The sequence below is a fragment of the Pelophylax lessonae genome, assembly GCF_965119305.1.
Source record: "Pelophylax lessonae genome assembly, chromosome: 10".
Taxonomy (NCBI): domain Eukaryota; kingdom Metazoa; phylum Chordata; class Amphibia; order Anura; family Ranidae; genus Pelophylax; species Pelophylax lessonae.
In genome coordinates, this window is record NC_138777.1 from 27,605,106 (window position 1) to 27,620,326 (window position 15,221).

The window sequence follows — 15,221 nt, forward strand, 5'->3', positions numbered from 1 at the left end:
CGCAGTGCCGAATCGCAGAATAGGCCCTGGTCAGGAAGGGGGCTTAAGTGGTTAAGGACTTCTTGAGTATTACTGGTGATCTGTTTTGCGCCATTATCCCTCTATTTGGCCACTAGATGGAGCTGAGGAGCATAGTTTTTTGATACAAAAGATACAACGTAACAATTTTAGAGAACGCTAGAGGGAATTAGCAATTTCCCCCCCTAGAATTGTTACATTGTATGTTCTGTTACAAGACATGTATATATATATTTCCTCTGCTTCATTGGTGACAAATCTAAAACAATGGCTTTGGCAACTGCTTTCGTTTTTTTTGCTGCACAACTCAGCCCCTTGATGTTTGCAGAGATATGATTTGCTCTACAAATGAACTATTTTTTTTTTTTTTGTTTAAGCCTGAAGTTGGCGCTATGCCGAGTTCTTGTGACAAATCCCCCGTGGTGGCAGAAGAGGAGATGGTCTGTACAGTTCTTAATAGGTTTGTCGGCATCCCAGAGCAGACCTATGAAGACTTCCTAACAACATTCAGCTACCTTCCCCAAGGTGAGTGTCTTTCACATCAAAGTGATATTTGAGATCATTAAATAGTGTTAAATTGCAGCCATTTTTTTTTTTTTTTTTTTTTTTTTTATGGTTTGGCTAGAGTGGGGAGAGAGAAATAAAAGAATCGACAGCAAAATCAGCCAAGATAGAATAAGCTCGTATGTAACATGCAGCCAATCACAATCAGCTGTAAGTAGTGGGCCATTCCCAAATGTCTGTACGAACCAATGGCCGAAGCTTTCATTAGAACCTCTGGTCCACGGTTGAGACATCACTTTTTGTCCTGGTGACCACTGTTTTTAGGACAGGAAGTGCACAGAATCTGACCAATGAGGACACAGATAGCAATAAAACCTGTGAGAAATTCTAAACCTTCCCCATGCAATAAAAAAACTAAAAAACCCCAAAGTTGACGGAGGTTCAAAACCTGTGGCTTCACTAGAGCTTTCACCCTAGTGCAGTAAAACACGCCCCCCCCCCCCCAAATAATTTTTCGGCATTACATCAGCACGGCTCTTCCCCTCTAGCCTGCCACAGTGCTCTGTCCTGCCGCTGCGGAGTGACAGCAGGAGAGGGACAGAGCAGTGGACACTGGACAGGCACCATTCACTGTCATAGATGGGGGTGACACCATCGCGGTCGGACATCATTTCCTACTTGATGGTATGACCACCGGCCCAGACTGGAAAAAAAAATAGGCCTGGGCATGTTAGACTGAGCTGTTAACTTTACCAGGGTGTTTTCGCAGGGGCAGTTGTTGACGGGATATTCACAGAGTTGGTCCTCCGCAATGTAGCACTCTGCATCAGTGTCCCCCTTATCAGAGGTCCCCCATTAGTGTCCAACTCATCAGAGGTCCCCCATCAGTGTCCCCCCCCTCATCAGAGGTCCCCCATCAGTGTCCCCCCTCATCAGAGGTCCCCCATCAGTGTCCCCCCCTCATCAGAGGTCCCCCATCAGTGTCCCCCCTCATCAGAGGTCCCCCGTCATTCTCCCCCCCTCATCAGAGGTCCCCCATCAGTGTCCAACTCATCAGAGGTCCCCCATCAGTGTCCAACTCATCAGAGGTCCCCCATCAGTGTCCCCCCCCCTCATCAGAGGTCCCCCATCAGTGTCCCCCCACCTCATCAGAGGTCCCCCATCAGTGTCCCCCCCTGATCAGAGGTCCCCCGTCAGTGTCCCCCCCCCTCATCAGAGGTCCCCCATCAGTGTCCCCCCCCCCTCATCAGAGGTCCCCCATCAGTGTCCCCCCCCTCATCAGAGGTCCCCCATCAGTGTCCTCCTGTTTGGAGGTCCCCCATCAGTGTCCCCCTCTTCAGAGGTCCCCCATTAGTGTCCCCCATCATTGGAGGTCCCTCCATTAGTGTCCCAAACATTTACACATCCCTAAGGTTCTCAATGGGGTGAAGTTCTGGACTCTGTGGTGGCCAATCCATTTGTGAAAATGTCTGATGCTCCATGAACCACTCTTTCACAATTTGAACCCGATGAATCCTGGCATTGTCATCTTGGAATATGCCCGTGCCACCAGGGAAGAAAAAATTCATTGATGCAATAACCTGGTCATTCCGTATATTCAGGTGGTCAGCTGACCTCATTCTTTGGGAACATCCAGTAACTCTCCAATAGGAGAGTCACTGCATGCTTAGTTTAGTTGCTTAGTTAATTCCAGGTGGCGATTGTTTTTGGCCAGGCAGTGAATATATATATATATATATATATATATATATATATATATATATATATATATATATTATAAATATTTTTTTTTCTTTTTCTAGAAGTGATCAGCTATCCTCTGTTCTCAGCTTTTTTGAAGAGGTGTGGGAGAGACTGCAGACGAGGGGGGGGGGGGGTGTCAGCTGGGGGCAGAGAAGAGCAGTACACTAATCTTAATAAATGGCTATGCAGTGGGGGCATGTCAGTACAGGCCTTGGCCATTGGAGAACAGGCAGGCCCCAAAGCAGAATGCAAAAAAAAGAGAGCTCGGGAAGGAACAGCAGCACACTGATCTTCCCAGTGAATGGCTGTGCAGGAGGGCGTGTAAGCACAAGTCTGATCATTGGAGGAGAACAGGCTGAGTTCCCAACACAGGTAGAAAATTGACCCTGTGTGCTCTCGTGCTTGGTGTGGTCAGTTTTTGATAGAAAAGCGGGACTGGCAGGAACACCAGGGATTTCACATAAAGGAAGCAATAGAAAGAGAAGAGGAGACTTTCTCATGCAAGTACATGGTACAGCAGCCACATATCAGGAATATGAAATGTCAGTGTAACATTATGTAAGGGAATACATTAAAGCAGGGCTTTATGAATATATGTATGGCTTAATGAATGTATGTAATGGCAAGGGGTGCATGGGTGTGCTGGAGGGTCTATTGATGCTGGCTAATCAGGAATCTATTGTTGCTGGAGGGCACCAATTTTTGCGGAGAATGGGGATCTATTTTTGCTGGGGAGGCCTTCTGTTGCTCATGGGGGAACTATTGTTGCTGGGGTGAGTCTTATGTTGTTGGGGGGTCCCTTATTGCTGGGAGGGATTTATTGTTGAGGGAGTAGGTCTTAAGTTGCAGTGGGTCAATCAGTTCTGGGGGGCATCTACTGTTGAGGGAGGGGCCTAATGCTACTGGGGAATCTATTGTTGCTGGAGAGGATCTATTTTTGCGGGGGGGGGGGGGTCAATTGTTGCTGGGGAGGTCTATAGTTGCTGGGGTAGGTCTTAAATGTTGCAGTGGGTCTATCATTTATGGGAGGGATCTACTGTTGAGGGGAGGGGTCTAATGTTGCTTGCTGCTGGAGGGTTTATTGATGCTGGCTACTGGGGAATATATTGTTGCTGGAGGGGATCTATTTTTGCAGGGGGGTCTATTGTTGCTGGGGAGGTCTATAGTTGCTGGTGGTGTATCAATTGTTGCTGGGGTAGGTCTTAAGTTGCAGTGGGACAATCGTTGCTTGAGGGATCTACTGTGGAGGGAGGGGCCTAATGTTGCTGGCTACTGGGGAATCTATTGTTGCTGGAGAGGATCTATTTTTGTGGAGGGTCTGTTGCTGGTGGGGTATCTATTGTTGCTGGGGTAGGTATTAAATGTTGCAAGTGGGTCAATCATTTCTGGGAGGGATCTACTGTTGAGGGGAGGGGACTAATGTTGCTGGAGGGTCTATTGATGCTGGCTGTTGGGAGTCCATTTTTGCTGGGGTGGATCTATTGTTGCTAGATCTATTTAGCTGCCTTTCTTGTTATCATGAATTCTCTAAAAGGGGTGGTATGTAAGGTTCTGGCACTCTCAGTGCCTCCTATCACATTTATTCCGGGTGATTTCCATCTACCTAGACAGAAGAAACACATATAGGTGTGTTTCCCTTTAAGGCTGAAGCTGTCATCACCCAGCGCCGGACTAGATGGCTATTTAGGGCGTCGGTTCTCACTCACATGTGTTCGTTCAAACACCAGTACCTGGATACTAATCTTGCTTGAAGCTTCCATGCTTGCAAGCTCTCCTCGCTGACGAACCTCGCTGCGCTGATCCCTGCATCCTGCTACTGGATCATCCGCATCTCCTGAGCGATCCTTCGGCTATCGCTATTAGTGCTAAGTACCCCACAGGGGAAATCTCTATAGACTTGTACTAGGCTTACACTATTTAGCTCTGCATAGCAAGGACATTTCATTACATTCTGCCCAACCAGACCCCATAGGCCTAAGGCTCTCCCAATGGAGGCCAGGCGAATCCGAAGGGTCTTCCCTGAAAAACAGCCTGGAAATTATCAAGGCTGTTGCCAGCCCTGTCCCCGTTCTATATCAGTGAAGGACACCCAGAAATTAACAAATATTGGAATAGATATTCCTTCAACTCCAGTGAACTTTATACCACGTTCAAAAAACCCTCCTGTACCACCTCCTGAGGATACTCCTATTTTTGCAAGCACATTTCTGGCTTCCGATGAAAATACAGAGATTCTTGCACCTGACTGCGTACGTGCTTCTAATGGCACGGTGGTATGTAGGAAGGATCTGAGGATGTTTGAAGAAGCATTGGTTGCTAGGTCTACTAGGATTACTTCGGATGGTTATGCGTCCGATTCTAGTGAGGGGTCCATGTAGCAGACACCCTAACAACAAGTGATCCAATTCTCATCGGTTACCAACCTGATCCGATTTTTATATCGGCAACAAGGGATCCGATTCTCATCGGCTACCAACCTGATCCGATTTTCATATCGGCAACAAGGGATCCGATTCTCAGATCGGTTACCAACCTGATCCGATTCTCATATCGGCAACCATTTTTTTTTTTTTTTTTTCCGATTTTCATATCGGAGACCAGTCTTATCCGATTCTCGCATCGGAGACCAGTCTCATTTCGATTCTCATATCGACAACAAAAAAAAAAAAAGAGAAATTTTTTTTTTTTTTCCTTCCGATTTTCGCATCGCCAACCAGTCTCATGTGATTCTTATATCAACAACCAGCCTTAGAGGCCTTCCGGAGCCGGCCTTACGGGGGGGGGGGGGGTAATGTAAGGTTCTGGCACTCTCAGTGCCTCCTATCACATTTATTCCGGGTGATTTCCATCTACCTAGAAAGAAGAAACACATATAGGTGTGTTTCCCTTTAAGGCTGAAGCTGTCATCACCCAGCGCCGGACTAGATGGCTATTTAGGGCGTCGGTTCTCACTCACATGTGTTCGTTCAAACACCAGTACCTGGATACTAATCTTGCTTGAAGCTTCCATGCTTGCAAGCTCTCCTCGCTGACGAACCTCGCTGCGCTGATCCCTGCATCCTGCTACTGGATCATCCGCATCTCCTGAGCGATCCTTCGGCTATCGCTATTAGTGCTAAGTACCCCACAGGGGAAATCTCTATAGACTTGTACTAGGCTTACACTATTTAGCTCTGCATAGCAAGGACTGTCTTTTACATCTGCATAACTAGATTGCTGGCTCTTGGGGCTACTGCTACTATTTCCTGCACTGGGTTGATCTCTCCTGTATGCACCTGCTACTCTGTCATCTGTTATCATACATGATCGCTAACCCTTCCTGCATCCATCTGCACTGTCTCACCTCAAGTGTCTGTCACCTAACACTTCCAATCAAACCTATCCCTAAGACCTTTATCATTGTCTTACCACATGTATATAAAGTCACACTAGGAACCAGCTTAATTACTGTGTGTATTTACTTGCTGAAATAAGACCTTCCATACATGATGAGTCATTGAGGTTGGGATTGGTATCTCAGCATATCTCCTACATGACTACTGACGTGGAACTACTTCTGCAGCTGAAAATCCACACCTTATAAGAAACGCAAGGAGCGTTACATGGTACTGGGGGGTGGGTAAGAGGTGGAACCAAAGAACGGTGCTTGGAGGTGGAACCAAAGAACGGTGCTTGGAGGTGGAACCAAAGAAGGGTGCTCGGAGGTGGAACCAAAGAAGGGTGCTCGGAGGTGGAACCAAAGAAGGGTGCTCGGAGGTGGAACCAAAGAAGGGTGCTCGGAGGTGGAACCAGAGAAGGGTGCTCGGAGGTGGAACCAGAGAAGGGTGCTCGAAGGTGGAACCAGAGAAGGGTGCTCGGAGGTGGAACCAGAGAAGGGTGCTCGGAGGTGGAACCAGAGAAGGGTGCTCGGAGGTGGAACCAGAGAAGGGTGCTCGGAGGTGGAACCAGAGAAGGGTGCTCGGAGGTGGAACCAAAGAAGGGTGCTCGGAGGTGGAACCAAATAAGGGTGCTCGCAGGTGGGTAAGGGGTGGAGTCAAGGGAGGAGTTCTTGCACCTATTCTCTGAGAAAAAAAAGCCCTGCAATAGTATAAAATGTCTTGCCTTTACAACCAGGAGACCTCAAACGATGAACGTTGTAACCTGAAAATGAAGAAGAATTTGACCAAATAGTTTACTGAGGGATGTTTATTTTATTCTTCTCAATGTGTTAAACTAAAAAAAAATAAAAGGGGGGTTTAATACGACTTTACGGGCAGTTCTTGGAATGCATGGAAATGGGATGGAGAACAGCAGGTAGAAAGTTGTGGTTTCATTGTCTGATCATGCGGAGTCTCCAGAGAATATTTAAAGCTGTTTTTTAGTTTTTGGTTTCCAGCCCACTAGATAACATCTGCTCCTTCTAGCTCCGCGTGTTATTGTTTTGTCAAGCATGCATAAAAGTACTGGAAAGGCTGTGTTGTTCAAAAGTACAAAAACATCTTTGAAACTGCAGCACAACAATACACGGAAAATGGAATCACCAACTACGAAGATTACTCCCCGCTTCAGGAAAATAATACAAAAATGTAGAATGTTCAAGAAAAATTACATATGGACATTTTGGTTGTTACTACAATGTTTATATTAATCAGTTCCGGACCGCCCAGCACAGATATACTGCGGCAGGCAACCCCTCCTGCGCGATCCGACGTTCGGGTAAGTCGTTCGCGCCTGGTGCTCGGGGGCGAGCGCGCACCGCCACCGGCGCTTTCCAGCCCCCCACTAGGCAGCGGGGATGCCGATGCACGGGGCCGGCGGCCACGATTGCCGCCGGCCTCCTGCGATCGCTCTCCGCTGAGAGAGAAGAACGGTCAGCTGTTGTAAACACAGCTGACCGTTCTTCTCCCTGGAATGATCACAGAGCGCCTGTGATCCTTCTATATATTATCACATGTCTCTATGGTCATTTCACAAGCCCACCCCCCCTTCCCCACAGTTAGTAAACACTCCCCTAGGCTTACATTCAACCCCTTCATCACCCACTAGGTTAACCCCTACCCTACCAATGCCATTATTACAGTAGCAGTGATTACTGTAGTAATGTCACTGGTCGCCCCAAAAGTGTCAAAAATGTTAGTTAGGGGTCCGATCTGTCCGCCGTGATGTCGCAGTCCCCCTAAAAATCGCAGATTGCCGCCATTCCTAGTAAGGGAAAAACAAATGACATAAATCTTGCCCCTAGTTTGTAGACACGACAACTTTTGCGCAAACCAATCAAATTATGCCTATTGCGATTTTTTTTTTTTTTTTTTACCAAAAATATGTAGCAGAATACAAATTGGCCTAAAATGATGAGAAAATTAGATTTTTACATTTTTGCTTTTTATTTGGGAATGTTATAAAGCAGAATGGGAAAAATATTTTATCTTTTTTTTTTTTTTACAGCTCAAAAAATAAAAATCGCAGAGGTGATCAAATACCACCAAAAGAAAGCTCTGTTTGTGAGAAAAAAAGGACATCAATTTTATTTGGGTACAGATTTGCACGAGTGGGCAATTTCCTGTTAAAGTAACGCAGTGCCGGATCGCATTAAAAATGGCCTGGTCATTAAGGGGGCAAATCCTTCCGGTCCAGAACTGGTTAACCACCTGACCTCCAAAAGGTTTTACACCCTTCATGATCAGAGCATTTTTTGCTATTCAGCACTGTGAATCCCGGTTCACATATATGCAATGACAGACATCGCATGTGATTCGGAGCGCACTGCTCTGCAGATCACATCCGATGTCTGTGTGATGCAAATTCAGCCATACAGATTTTAAGGTCCGCACCAGAATCTGATCGAATGGGTGGTCACACCTATGCGATCCGATTCATGTCTGAACTGACAGTTTGCACAGCGATATGCGAACTGTCTTTGACTTTGTATTGACAACCCCAGCCATTTGCATATGGCAGAGGGTGCATATGTGCAAGTTGAATGCGATGCAGGAACCCACAGTGGATTCACAGGGTTCCCGCATCACATATATGTGAACCGGGACTGATACTTAAAGAGGAAGTAAACCCTCCTCTGACACTTGTACCTATAGGTAAGCCTATAATACGGCTTGCCTATAGGTACTGTAAATATCTCCTAAACATGCACAGTTTAGGAGATATTTACCTTAGATGCATCCAGTGACGTCACTGGCGCATGCGCTCCGAAGGTGCCGTTTCTTCAGAGCCCTGTGCCGTGACCGTCGGCTCCCGCATGCGGGAGTGACGTCACCGCGGCTCCGGCCAATCAGATGGCCGGATGCGGCGATCCCGGAAGACGGGGGACTGGTCATGTCGCCCGTCATCCAGCTAAGCGGGCGGCACGGCGGGGGCTCGTTCTAAGGTAAGTATTTCATAATGAGCTAGTATGCGATGCAGAGTCAAAAAGAAAAAAAAAGGGTTTACAACCTCTTTAAACTGGCAATTGTACAGTCATGCAACACTTTCTTTTGGTGATATTTGAGTTTTAAAAGAAAAATTTTGAAAACCTTTTATTTCCCTGCTTTTTGTTATAAAACATATCCAATAAAATCTAATTTTTTTATGAATTTTGGCTAAAGTGTATTCTGCTACATGTCTTTGCTGGGAAAAAAAAATCCCAATAAGTATATATTAATTGTATTATGAGAAAGTTGGAGCATCAAGAAACATAGAAAAGTGACGGCAGAAAAAGTAGTCAGTCGAGTCTGCCCATAAACTATGGTTTACACACATGTAGAGGATGGGCTTCAGACCGAACATTTGCCTGTTATCCGAACACCTGAATTCTGCTAATTCACTTAGACGAACACCCTGCAATGAGTGCTGCACAGTGCATTCTACTCCCTGATTGGCAAAGCTTTGTTCAATCAGGGCGCATTGTAAGCTGGTTAAGTGCCGGTAAAAAAATAAAGAAAAAAACGGTGTGGGGTACCCCCCAAAATCCATACCAGACTACTACCCCCTCCTCCCCCCCCCCACCCCAAAGCACCTTGTACCTATGTTGAAGGGGGAAAGGGTCTCTTCCCCACAACCCTGGGCTGTGGTTGTGGGGGGTCTGTGGGTGGGGGTTTATCTGAATTTGGAAGCCCCTTTAACAAGGGGACCACCAGATCCTGCCCCCCCATGGTACCCAATGGTACCCATTCACCAAAATAGTGTAAAAAAAATAATAAACACAAGAGACAAGTTTTTGCCAAATACTTTATTAAAAAATTAAAAATAGTGGCTCTGGATGTAAATCCATTGTCAATCACGCTTGACACGAAAAAAAAGAAAAAAAAAAGCTCTCTCCTCTTGGGAGGCCTCTCTCCGAATGCCTCCTCTGTGCTTTGACATTTCTTATATAGGTAAGGGGCGGGGCCACCTGTCTACCTCACCCGGTGACACTGCCCCCTTCTGACATCACATGTCCAGCATGCATCAGTCTGTGATGTGAGAAGGGGGCAGTGCCACCGAGTGACATAGCCAGGTGGCCCCGCCCCCTTAATTATATAAGAAATGCCAAAGCACAGAGCAGGCATTCGGCGGGAGGACTCCCAGTGACGGGAGCATTTTTTCTTTGTTGGGTCAACCGTGTTTGACAATGGAATTACATCGGGAGGCTCTATTTTTTTAAATTTTTTAATCCTTTCCTGACCTGCCAGGCTGCATGCTTGGATAAGGGTCTGGTATGGATTTTGGTGGGGACCCCATGGCATTTTTTAAAAAAAATTTGGAGTGGGGTTCCCTTCCAAATCTATACTAATTTTTTCTTTACTGTTTTCAAAAGCTGGGGACGGCAATTGTAACCGCGAGTCATTTTAAATGGGATTTGACTTGCTTTTTGCTGCAGCGTGGTTTGTGCGTGCTACAGATGCACCACTTGACAGGCAGACCAAGGGAACCCCCCACCCCCCTCCCCAGGCATTATAGTTAAAGGAATTTTTAATTTTTATTGTTGCACTTCAAGTATAATTAAAATCACTGCTCCTGAAAAAGCGATCCTTATAATTTTTTTTTTTTTTTTTTTTTATTGATACATGTCCCCCAGGGCAGTACCCAGACCCCCATACCCATTTTATGGCCAATTACTTACATATAGGTCTTTAAAATGGGCACTTTTGATTTTTCCTGTTCTGCTCCTATAGACTTCAATGGTGTTCGCTGTTTGGGTTAGAAACTTTCCCCTGTTCGGTAGTTCTGCTGCAAACCAAACAGGGGGGTGTTCGGCCCATCCCTACTGTGGATGCTATACTGTAATGGTGGTGATGTCAGGGAAATGGCCATAGGAGAGCTGCCAGTAATACCAATGGACGCTCTTGGCGCATCCGGTGCATCCCTGTACGCCCTGGCGTAAGAATAGCAAATGCGCATGCGCGAAGGCACGAACATGTGAACACAATGCGCGACAGACACAGCCTCCTGCTGGCCTATAAAAGATGGCTGTGGGATCCTTCTTATTGCTGGATTATCTTCAGCTCCCCAGTGTTCCTGTGCCTCCTGTGTTCTGCTCTTGGATCTCCTGTTGTGACCCGGCTTGCTCCTGACTCTGCTTGATCTCCTCCTCCTGGTTTGACCTTTGGCCACCTTGCTCCTGCTACCTACCATTTATGACCCCGGCTTGCTTTTTAAGATTTCGGCTATCCTGTCTGTCTCCTGTGCATGACCTCGGCTTCTACCACGGTTTCCGCTGCCTGCTCCAGTCCGAGACCTCAGCCAGTTCCTGTCTCTTCTACTAAAGACTACTCCATGGCACACGGTTGCCCAGCTACCCCAGAGCTCTTGAAGACTTCCATCCTGTTGTGCTTCCAGCTCTTCCAGCATGCTCCTGGATTCCCTCAGATTCTACCCATCTGCCTCCAGCTGGTAACCCGTGCCACTTGGGGCCCTACACCCTCTGTACCACCTTCAGGGGTGTGCGGCACTGAGCCACAAGGGGAGCGCTCTCAGCACCTTGGCCTCGGATCAGGTACCCTGACAGGTAATCAGTGTTTAGCATCTTATAGTGTGACTGTGATAGAGTGGTGGGCAATCTGGCTGTAACAGACACTGCCTGGGAGGGTCACTGACACTGACATCGCTAGTGACACCAATACAGTAGCAAAGTGTCATTTCTTCAGTGTTGTCACATGAAAAGGTGTAAAATATTTACAAAAATGTGAGGGGTGTACTCACTTTTGTGAGTTACTGTGTGTATGTATGTATGTATGTGTATATGTATATATATATATATATATATATATATGTGTGTGTATATATTGTATAGAGAAGTTGAAAACCTTGCATGAAATTACCCAATCCAGGCTAATTCTTGAATCAGGCAAATTGATTTGCTCATCTCTACAGATTAACTTTAGCGTAGCAAGCTTTGCTTTGGTTACTTCATACGTTATGATTATTTTATATCTGTCCATTTATTTTCCCTTTCAAACTGGGAAAAACTTTAATTATCATATAAAGTAAGTATGTCCATTATAACTTAATTTACAATATAACATGCATGTAAAAAATATTGAATTATTTTACTATTAATAGTAGCAGTAGTAGTATTCTAACAGCAGTAGAGATACTTTTGGTAATATAATGTATTTGGATGCCTGCCTTGATACGGACATGAACTTTAATGGCATCCCATTCTTAATCCGTAGGGTTCAATATTGAGTTGACCCACCCTTTGCAGCTATAACAGCTTCAACTCTTCTGGGAAGGCTGCCCACAAGGTTTAGGAGTGTGTCTATGGGAATGTTTGACCATTCTTCCAAAGACAAATTTGTACACTCAGGCACTGATGTTAGATGAGAAGACCTGGCTCGCAGTTTCCGCTCTAATTCATCCCAAAGGTGTTCTATCGGGATGAGGTCAGGACTCTGTGTAGGCCAGTCAATTCCTATATCCCAAACTCGCTCATCCATGTCGTTATGGACCTTGCGTTGTGCACTGGTCCAAATCATTTGGTGGAGGGAGGATTATGGTGTGGGGGTTGTTTTTTAGGGGTTGGGCTTGGCCCCTTAGTTCCAGTGAAGGGAACTCTTAAGGCGTCAGCATACCAGGGCATTTTGGACAATTTCATGCTCCCAACTGTGTGGGGAAAGTTTGGGGATGGCCCCTTCCTGTTCCAACATGACTTCGCACCAGTGCACAAAGCAAGGTCCATAAAGATATGAATGAGGGAGCTTGGGGTGGAGGAACTTGAATGGCCTGCACAGAGTCCTGACCTCAACCTGATAGGAACACCTTTGGGATGAATTAGAGCTGAGAAATCACAAATGTGCTTCTGGAAGAATGGTCAAACATTCCCATAGACACACTCCTAAACCTTGTGGACAGCCTTCCCAGAAGAGTTGAAGCTGTTATAGCTGCAAAGGGTGGGCCAACTCAATATTGAATCCTACGGATTAAGAATGGGATGCCATTAAAGTTCATGTGCGTGTCAAGGCAGGCATCCAAATACTTTTGGCCTCCACCCTGGAACCAGATTCCTGCGTTGGATTGGGGGGGGGGGGCAGCTTCTACTGAGTGTTTTGTTTTCACCCAAGATCCTGCTGTTTGTCCGTGCCTAATCCACTGTGCTGTGACCCATCCAGGGAGTTCTGGACACCCCCCGCTACTGAGCTAATCCCTCACGATAGATAGATAGATAGATAGATAGATAGATAGATAGATAGATAGATAGATAGATAGATAGATAGATAGATAGATAGATAGATAGATAGATAGATAGATAGATAGATAGATAGATAGATGGAGCTGCCCAGGATAAAGGAGGGAATGTTGGAGGATTGAGTGGAGTTTTGAAGGCAGAGGAGTGCAGTGTATCTGTGTATGGCCTCCATGTGAATACTTAAGTCCTTTTTCAGCCAGATGTAGCAGCTCCAGATAATAGTCTTCCCAGGTGAACTAAAGTTGGGGAAAGCGAAGACTCGGGCAGGAGTATCCTGAAAATGGAAAGAAGTTGGGCACTGTGGTTTGGTGAAGAATATTACCGAAAGTTTATTGGACTATAATATTTCCAGTTATTCTTCAGAGAAAAGTAAGAAAATGGAAGACTTGGACGTTGTCTGTATGGCCTATACCTAGAGGAGTTATATCCCCAGCTCAGCCAAGAAGGGGCAAGAATATATGGGAAAGAGAGTAGCCAGCCCAATGGCCAGTGTTACTGGGGTATGCTTTTGTACCTAACTCCCCTCGGCTTAGGGGTTGGGTGTATAAGATGGCCACGAGGACTGTTTTGAGTTGTTGCTTCTTAAGGGAGTGTGGGTCTATGCCAGCTTAGTGGAGGCCTAAAGACTTCTAGTGGTGCCCAAATCCAAAGTGCAATACTCCTGTGTTCAGTAAGCCCATCCTTTATACTTTAACTCAACATATTTATCTTTATAGGCATAGGTGGTTGACTCTTTGGGTGCTCTTTCTCATTCTAGTCACACTTTCTAGTCTAGTATGCATGTCACCCTTTGCAACTGGTAGAACAACCATTTTGGTGTAGGAAAAGGAATTGGCAGCACTCCAGGTTGAGTCAAAATCCAGATTTATTGACTGGACATCCAAATATGACAATCGTGACAAGGTAGACGCGTTTCACACATTGACTGTGTGCTTAATCATTACGTAAAGTAATGATTAAGCACACAGTCAGTGTGTGAAACGCGTCTACCTTGTCACGATTGTCATATTTGGATGTCCAGTCAATAAATCTGGATTTTGACTCAACCTGGAGTGCTGCCAATTCCTTTTCCTTTATCAAGTTTTCACGAAGGAAGCGACCCGGGCATGCACCGGTGTGAGTCATCAGGCAATTACACCACCTTGAGCAGTGAGTTCTTGTCTCTTCAACCATTTTGGTGTGCTTATCAAGCTTTACACCTCAATAAAACTTTTTTGCTGTTCTATAAACTTGGAAGTGTTAAGCTTCCACTTTTCCTGCCAGCCCCAGCCCAGCAAACAAATTCCAATTCGATGGGCTGCAGAAAGTGCCGTTTTGTCTTATTCACAGCGGGCTTAGAAATTTAATTTTTCCCCAAACGTTTTGCTGTCGGAGAGAAGAGTTTTTTTTTTTTTTCTTGTAATGGGACCCCACGTTGGGAATAAAGAGAGATACAGATATTCTAAAACTAAATAACAAGATTCCTTTCACGGTAGAAGAAAAACGACTGTTGTAAGATCCTTAACAAACCTTTTGTTTCACGGATGAGCTCGGAAGGAACCTATCTCTCTTGGATTCCTCTTTCTATCCCCTTCTGTAAAGCCTCATGGGGCGATTACCAAAAAGGTATTCTATATGCCTTTGTGCACTTATAGGAGAATCAGGCTCCACATGAAAAGTAGGTGAAGAGGGCACCTAGGAAAATAAAAGCATCAGCCGACATAAAGAGAAAAAACGAGAGCCATCACCGGCTCAGCCGGCGATTAGCGATTGATGTTGGCGTGAGGCATCGGGATTGAGGCAATAAGCTTCAGAATTGTCTCTATTCCAGGGACGCCATACACCTCATTTGAATGAAAGATTCCCTTTTATTGTATGATGTGAAGAGCTAAATTTAAAGACCGCAGGATTTTTTTTTTTGTCTCTCGTTCAATCTTCAGAGGAATATTATATTCATACCTGATTCATATCCGACTGTGAAGGGCTAGCGATGACCAGATGTCTCTTTGTCTTCACGAAAAGAGCTGAAGCAAGGATGAAAGTTTTATGAGGATCTTGGCAGAAGGGAACAAGCAGCGCTAGAGAGCAGGGGGCCCCGGGGGTGGGGGTTGGGGAGATCTCACAGGAGTGTGAAACATTCATCACTGCCTTTGTGTCCTACCTGGTGTCATCCCTTCTGTGGTTAATTCTAGATGTTGTTTGATCAAGCACTTTGCGGATGTAGCATGAAAGCATTGGGAAAAAAAAAACTGTCAGTTATGGGTAGTGGCCGCGTGAAGTCATTGGAAGGTCAGACCATTGCCAACTGGCGTAAGATGTCTCTGATCGAGCATATGCA

The 15,221-nt window shown here is 45.7% G+C and overlaps 1 protein-coding gene across 1 annotated transcript in view; it reads left to right on the plus strand.

Moving 5' to 3' along the window:
• The first annotated feature begins 344 nt into the window (after window positions 1–344).
• IFTAP (intraflagellar transport associated protein) overlaps window positions 345–15,221 on the plus strand; it is a 62,244-nt gene continuing 47,367 nt past the window's right edge. Inside the window, exon 1 of the mRNA XM_082269565.1 lies at window positions 345–543. Coding sequence (XP_082125691.1) covers window positions 351–543 — 193 coding nt within the window. The 5' untranslated portion in view covers window positions 345–350. The remainder of the gene's footprint in view (window positions 544–15,221) is intronic.